The sequence below is a fragment of the Pteropus vampyrus genome, unplaced genomic scaffold, assembly GCF_000151845.1.
Source record: "Pteropus vampyrus isolate Shadow unplaced genomic scaffold, Pvam_2.0 Scaffold90, whole genome shotgun sequence".
Lineage (NCBI taxonomy): Eukaryota > Metazoa > Chordata > Mammalia > Chiroptera > Pteropodidae > Pteropus > Pteropus vampyrus.
This window is the reverse complement of record NW_011888871.1, coordinates 292,341-300,121: the sequence shown is the minus strand read 5'-3', so window position 1 is coordinate 300,121 and position 7,781 is coordinate 292,341. Positions and strand designations below refer to the sequence as shown.

At 56.8% G+C, this 7,781-nt stretch overlaps 1 protein-coding gene across 1 annotated transcript in view; it reads left to right on the top strand.

Moving 5' to 3' along the window:
- The first annotated feature begins 2,875 nt into the window (after positions 1–2,875).
- The window catches only part of FAM20C (FAM20C, golgi associated secretory pathway kinase), a 17,967-nt gene continuing 13,061 nt past the window's right edge, over positions 2,876–7,781 (top strand). Inside the window, exon 1 of the mRNA XM_023532783.1 lies at positions 2,876–2,943. Coding sequence (XP_023388551.1) covers positions 2,891–2,943 — 53 coding nt within the window. The 5' untranslated portion in view covers positions 2,876–2,890. The remainder of the gene's footprint in view (positions 2,944–7,781) is intronic.

Genomic DNA, 7,781 nt, shown 5'->3' with positions numbered 1-7,781 from the left:
GGCCGTATGGCCTGTGTCTCGGCTTCTCGGCTCTGCTCTCCCGGCCCGAAAGCGGCCAGACGACATGCCAGCGGCCCGGCCGGTCGGCCTGTGTAAAGCCTGCGGGTGGGCCGAGAGCCCTGCTGTGGTTTGTCGTGTTCTGGAGAAGATAAAGATTGCTACCAAGATAAGTACCGAAGCACTCGGTGGCCATGGAACTGTGCGGAGATGGCGGGGAAGGGACCTTAGGAAGCCAGGCCACCCTGGGGAAACTCAGGAAGGACGTGTGGACAGACAGAAAGCGTGCGGCCCAGGGCTTGGCTCTCGCACGGCCAAGGCTGTGCCACCACCTCCCGTCAGTCCCAAAGGAGGCCCCTTTTGCTCTGGCAAGAGAGAGCTTGTGTGTTACAGCGTGGTCGCACCCCCAGGGGGCCGTGCGCCCCAGGGGGCCGTGCGCTCCCAGGGGGCCGTGTGCGGTGTGAGGCTGCACAGCTGGGCCCCCCGGAGGGGCAGCTGTCGCCTCACCAGATCTTGGCCATCTGCCCTGATTTCTAATTTTCTTTTCCTAAAATAATTTACTTTAAAATTACAGTTGGCACATGACATTATGTTAGTTTCAGGTGTATGGCATAGTGGTTAGACGTTTGTGTACCTCGCAGAGTGGTCCCCCCGATAAATCTCGTGCCTGTCTGACGCCACACGCAGTTATTACGACGTCATCGACCACGTCCCTTCCGCTGTGCTGGACGTCCCCGTGACTGTCGTAACTGCCGATTTGTACTTCTCAATCCCTTCACATCTTCCACCCTCCCGCCAACCCCTCTCGCAGCTGGCATCCATCAAAACGTTCTCTGTATCTATGGTTTTGTTTCTGTTTTGTTGGTTTATTCTGTTCTCTGGGTTCCGCATAGAAGTGGAATCATATGGCATCGGTCTTTCCCTGTCTGACTTACTCCACTCAGCACAGGCCTCTCTGGGTCCGGCCACGTCGTTGCAGACGGCGAGATTCCACTCTTTTCATGGCTGAGTAATATTCCGTCGTGTACATGTGCCACCTCTTCTACATCCGCTCGCCCTTTGATGGACACCCGGGCTGCCCCCGTATCTTGGCTGCCGTAGATCGTGCTGCAGTGAGCGCATGAATGCGCACGTCCCTTTGAGCACTGCTTCGGGTTTCTTCGGATAAATGCGCAGAAGCGGGATTGCTGAGTCCTTCTTTGTCTCTTAGTGTAGCCTTTGTTTGCACGTCCGTTTTGTCCGATGTAAGTGGCGCTTCCCCGGCCTTCTCGTTCGTTCCCATTTTCATGAAACATCTCGTCCCACCCCGTTGCTCTCCACCTGTGCGTGCCTTTCCATCTGAAGCGAGTCTCTCGTAGGCGGCCTGCGGAAGGGTCTTGTTTCTTACCCATGCAGCCATCCGAGGTCTTTTGACTGGAGCCTTTAATCCATTTACGTTTAAAGTAATTGTTGACAGATACGTAGTTACTGCCATTTGATTACTCACATTTTTTTAATCTTTTTTTTTTTTTCTTTTTTTTCCCTAAAGAAGTCCCTCCAATATTTCCCGTAACGCTGGCTTGGTGGCGATGGCCTCCTTTAGCGTCTTGTCTGGGAAGCTCTCTATCTGTCCTTCGATTCTAAATGGTAGCTTTGCTGGGAAATCTTGGTTGTAGGTCCTGGCTTTTCATCACTTTGAATATTTCCTGCCAGTCCCTCTGGCCTGCAAAGTTTCTGCTGAGAAATCAGCGGACAGTCTTACGGGAGCTCCTTTCTAGGTAACTAACCGCTTTTCTCTTGCCGTTTTTAAGATTCTCTCTTTGTCTCTAACTTTTGGCATTTTAATTATGATGTGTCTCGGCGTAGGCCTCTTTGGGTTCACCTTGTTTGGGACCCTCCATGTGTCCTTGGCCTGTATGTTGATTTCCTTCACCAGGTTAGGAAAGTTTTCTGCTATTCTTTCTTCAAGTAGTTTTTCAATTCCTTGCTCTCTCTCTTCTCCTTCTGGTGCCCCTATGATGCAGAATTTTTTGGATTTTTTTTCTTGTTGCTGTTCTGCTTGGGTGCCTTCTGCTGCCTCGTCTTTCAAATCGCTGATTTGACCCTCTGCTTCGTCTAATCTGCTCTCGAGTCCTCCTAAGGCATTCTTCATTTCTGACTGTTTTTTTTTATATTTTCCATCTCCACTTCTATGTCTCCTATCTCTCTGTTAAAATGCTCGCTGAGTTCATCTACTCTTCCCCTAAGTTCATCGAGAATCCTTATCACGAGTGTTTTGAATCTGCATCTGGTAAATGGCTTCTCTCTAATTTGTTTAGTTCGTTTTCTGGAGCTTTGTTCTGTTCTTGCATGTGGGACATGTTTTTTGTGTCCGCATTTTGACTGCCTCTCTGCTTCTTTGTATTAGGTAGGGTTGCCGTGTCTCCTGGTCTTAGTAGAAGGACTTTATGTAGTAGATGTCCTGTGTGGTCCAGTGGCACAGTCTCCCTGGTCGCCTGAGCTGGGTGCTCCAGGCTTGTCCCTTGTATGGGTCATGTGTGCCCTCCTGTTGTAATTGAGCCTTGGCTGCTGTTTGCACGTCAGTGGGAGGGACTGACCCTCGGGCTGATTGGTTGTGAGGACTGGCCGGTGCGGGGCTGACCCCACAGAGCAAGATTCACTTTAGCAGGGCTCTGATGTCTGCCCAGTCTGCCCTTCAGGTGTATCGTCCTCAGACGTGGCCCGGGTGGTACTCCAGTTCAATCCAAAGCTGGCCACTGGGCGTGCAGGCAGGGCCTCCTGGGAGGGCCCCGCTGCTGTGTAACTTCAGCCCCAGCCTGTCCCCTGCCTGAGGCCACTTGGCAAGAGTCACTGAGCAATTCACAGATGGCTGCCACCCAGCGCTATGCTTAGAGGTGCCTCAAGAGGCCAAACCATGAACCGAGGCCAGCTGCTGCTAGTTCCAGGCTGGGGGCTGTTCAGCAAGAGGTATGGGGCACGCCAAGGCCAGATGCTGCTTGTTTGGGTTTTGTGAACCTTGGAGAGATTTTAGGAATGTCCACAGCGTGAGCCAAGCTTCCATATGTATGAAAAAGCCACTGAACGGCTTGGGTGGTCTACCCATTGGGTGGGGTGGGATCTCAGGGAAGCACCTGGGCGGGGTGGATGTGTTAGCCAGGTTGATGGACACTCAATATGGCGCTGCCTGCGTCTGCTCCCAGGGAAGGAGAGGGCCCAACACAGGAACCACGCCCTCCACCAGCACTTCTGTCTGGGAGAAAGCCACCCCTCCATTCCTCACCCTGAAGCCAGACAACTTGGTCCCTCCCCGTGTGTCCTTGGCGCTTTTCAAGCTGCTGCCCCAGCACTTGTTCCGGGCTGGAACTCAGAGCGAGTGAGTCCGTCAGCAAGTAAGTCCGTGTGTGGCCCCTTTAAGAGGATGCCTGGCACTCCAGCCACCCTTCATGTCACTCAGCCACGATCCCGCTGGTTTTGACAGCCAGAAGTTGTGGGGACTTCTCTTCCCGGCACCGGAACCCCGGGCTGGGGAGCCTGGTGTGGGGCTTTGGCTCCTCGTTCTGTGGGGTGTTGAGAACCTCCACAGTTGAGACATCCCTCCAGATTCTCAACCGCCACGCGCGGGTGTGCGACCAACCCGTTTCGTGTCTGCATCTCCTACCGGTCTCGAGATGGCCTCTTCTGTGTGTCCCCAGTTGTAGGACTTTTGTTCAACCAGACCTCAGGCGACTCCCAAGGATGGCTGCTCTGTAGTTTAGTTGTAATTTTGATGTGCTCACGAGAGGAGGCAGCATAGTACCCGCCTACTCTGCCATCTTGACCCTCTAATTTTCATTATAAACTAGAAATGTGGATTTATTTTTCTGCTCAATCTTCAGATTTTAAGAAGGTTGAAAACTAATTCAGAGGCATTTCAAATACTTTGTGGGTTGAACGAAATACAGCTGCTCGTTCACAGCTATGGTTGAGGCAGGTTTTGTGCCAGGCTCTAATGTGTCTCCTGTTTGTCATTCAGCTGTGATTGTGCTGTGCAGGGCAGGGCTCCCAGCCACCCAGCCCCGCATGTCCCGTCTGCCTGGGTTCACCTGTTTTCTGCCAGGCCAGCCTGTGTGTCCTATGCAAGCCCAGAACCTCCCCACTGGCCATCTGCTTTCTTTCCTTTGGCAAAGACTAGAAATGTGTCTGTGTGTGTGCGTGTGTGTCTGTGTGTGCGCGTGCGTCTGTGTGTGCGTGTGTGCGCGTGCACGTGTGCGCGTGCGCGTGTGCACGTGTGTGCATGTGTGTCTGTGTGTGCGTGTGTGCACATGTGTGCGTGCGTGTGCACGTGTGTGCATGTGTGCGTGTGTCTGTGTGTGCGTGTGCACGTGTGTGCATGTGTGCGTGTGCGTGCGTGTGCACGTGTGTGTCTGCATGTGTGCGTGTGCGTGTGTGTGTGTGTGCGCTCGCGTGTGTGTCTGCATCTCCCAGAGAAGCTGCCCGTGAACAGCTGTTTCGAGGCTCAGGAATTCTTTGCAGCTGAGATGTATAAACAGAGGCATTTCAGCCGCAGAGGCGCTGGCGGGGGGCGGGGGGAGGCAGCGTTTCTGATGCAGACGCCGAGTGCGCGTGACCGCCAGGCAGCAGCGTGAGCACGGAGCGGGTGCTGGCAGGAGACCCGGGCAGCTGTGTCTGGTCCTGTGTTCACTGTGCTTGGAGCAGGGCTGACACGGCCTTTGGGGTGAGAGCTCAGATGGCGGGTGGACAGACCCACGCACCAGTCCACGGGGGATGTCGGGGTGACGCTGCACAGGCGTAGGGGGAGGTCCAGCTACCAAACACCCTTGGGAGGAGGCCCGTGAGCTGAGCCTTGCAGGACGAGGAGTGTCCTCGGGGCGGGAAGGCTTCCGGGCTCGTACCCACACAGGCTCGGGGCAATGAAAGGATTTCGAGGACCGGGGACCGAACAGTTAGCAGTTTCCAAGTATTTGAGTTCTTCTGATAAATAATGCATGTTTTCTCCCCACTGCCTTCGCTCAGGCCCCAAAGGCAAACAGACTGCACAGTAGCCAGTCACTGGGTGTGGAGCCAGCAGAGGCCTGGGCCTGACCAGGGGTGGACAAGGATGCTTTTGTGCCCATGCTCAGCTTGGGCTGGCCTCTGTGCCTGCTCTCTGCCCTCATTCGACTCCCAGGAGCTCTGGCATCCTCCTCCATGGGACCACCAGGCCAGGACGCTTAGTCAGATCTTAACCTGCTCCACATGAAGCTGCCAGAAGCCCCCGTGTCCCATCTGGGCTCAGAGCTGTTGGACCCCAGGACGAGATGGGACCAGCCTGGCCCTGTCTGAAAACTGTCCCCTGTGGATCTTGGTGGTTAGATTCATCCCTGCCCTGTATCCCGCCAGCCTGGCACAATCGCCAGTGCCGCTGCAGGCCAGGCGCTGTGGCGGCACCACGTGGTCAGTGGTGAACAGGAGGCATGTGGTGCCTCCTGGCTTGGAGCTCAGACCCCGTAAGGAGTCAACAGCCACGTGAACAGACAAACACGGACAGTTCAGAGGGCAGATCCGTGGAGAGGTTCAAGCTGAGCAACGTGGCAGAGGTAGCCTAGGGACAGGCAAGGCCTCTCCACGAACTAAGGCATTTCCTGTGGTCCTCCCCCAGATACCACGTGTGGCACCTGTTAGAAGGTGGCATTACAGCTGGGGGTGAACAGGAAGGTGAAAACCAGGCATGGGAGGGTCTAGAGCAGAACATTCCAGCAACGTTCATCATGTCAACATTCAGGTTTCAGGTCTGAGTCTGGGGGAGGGCAGGACGAGCTGAGGGCCCAGGCCACCCACCGTCCCCGTCCCCAACCTTGGCAGGCCGCCGCCCTCCCTGACGGTGGCGTGCACCCTCAGCTTCTGGGAAAGATTATCCACTTTGCTTAAATCAAAGCGAGCCAGTCAGCATTTCCAGTAACGTTCCGAGCAGCAGCGTCACGAGTGTCTCTGTGCGGTCTCCGGGGTGCCTGCTGTGTGTGGCCGTCGCTCTAATTGTCACAAAAGGGAAGGAAGATTAAAAGGCAGGGAAGGAAAATGTGCTCTTCATGTCCCGTGTACCGAGGAAGAAAATGAAAGTCGAGGGTTCCTTTCAAGAGCAGTCGCATTGGGCCTGACGGCGTTTTATGCCCCGGAGGGAGACGTTGCAGAGCTAAGACCCCCTTAAAGACGCCGGGGCACGGGCCGCGCTGCAGGCCGGGCCTCTGCGTCCGTTCGGTTTTCCCGCGGGAGGGGACCATACTGCAGCGGCCGCCACCAGTCCGCGGTTTGTAGATTGTGAGTGTAGTGACCTCCTCGTCTTCCCATTACGCGTAAATTAAGTGAGGGACCGTGGGGGTCCAGCTGCAGAAGGGGGGCGCGCTCCTGCGTTCTTGGGGCTGCTGGGGAACCCGCACTCATGTCCGCCTGGGTTGCGTTCCCTGGTCACACCCGTGAAAACGGGGCGAGCTGACAGAGGGTGTCTGAACACAGCAGACCTTAAACCTCCGAGCAGAGCCCCCCAGCCCTGCTGTGCCTTCGAAATTGGGTCTAAATCGCCAAGATCATTCCTGAACGGAAATGACTTCGGACTTTCTTCTTTAAGTCATCTTCAAGTTGGTTTTCGTTAAATTGTAAGAGGTTTAATAGTCCCTTCGGAGCTCATTTTTCCACCCAAAGGAGCAAGGGACTTTTCTCCGCCCGCGTCCCACTTTGAGGGGGGTCTCGGTGGTCTCCTGGAGACGCCAGGGGAACGGGCAGGTTGGAAGGCTCGCCGCGGTCACCTGATCAGTGGCAGATTGGAACAGGTCTTGAAGCCCTGCCTGGCTGGGGGATCGTGCAGGTCTGTGCCGGGGGAAGCCACCCGCCAGGTGTGGTCAGGATGGGGCCCCGGGTGATCGAGAAATGTTGCCAAAAAGAGATAGGTGGGTAGGAGACGCTGCCCTCGGCCCGTCCACTGTGGCGCTCCTGCCCCACCCACCCGGACAGGAGGCCTGAGCCCCTGCAGACCTCCGCCTGGCAGAGTCCGCCCCCCGTGGTGGCCACCAGAAGCCAGCGTCATGGCTCAGCATGGGGGCAGCAAGCCGGGTCTGCGTTCCCGACTCGAGGGCCCTCCCCTGCCCTGCGCTCCTGGGGCGCCAGCACCCCAGCTGTCGGGAGGGCTGCGGCTTCCCCGAGCGATGGGAGCCTGGAAGCCAAGTGCAGCCTCGGGAGGCCATAGGCACGGGCAGCTCGTTCCAGGGCCGACGCTGTCTCTGGATCTGCTGGCCTCCCAGGCCCACTGGCACCCTCCACCAGGACTGGCTCAGCCCACTGGACAGTGCCAGCTGCGAGCAGATGTGTGACAGCCGTGTCGTAGGACAGCTCTGAAGTGAGGGGTCCCGGCCTGGGCCACCTTCGCTGAGACCTTGGTCTCATTTGCAGACGGGATCGATGTCAGGCTGAGTGAGAGCTGGAGGATACAGCCGGCCCACGCCGGGCTCCACTGCACCCCAAAATGCCCTCCCCACCTGGCCCAGCAGAGCTCAGTTCTCTGGCCGGTCTACAGGGACAGTGTAGAAGGGGTCCCTCTGTGTCTGGACTAGAAGGCCTGGTCAGACCTCAGCGCCTGCAGGTTATGTGGGGACACGTGCTCCCCGGGCTCAGCAGGCAGGACGCTGCGGAGTGCCTCCCCGGCCTGCTGGCAACGCGCACACGGCCACCCCCTTCTTCCCGGTCCCCCCACCCTGCCCTCGCTGTCAGGCTTCCTCCAACTTGCATGCACGGCGGGTGTACCGGGCAGGGACAGGCTCAGCCGGCACTGAGCACCC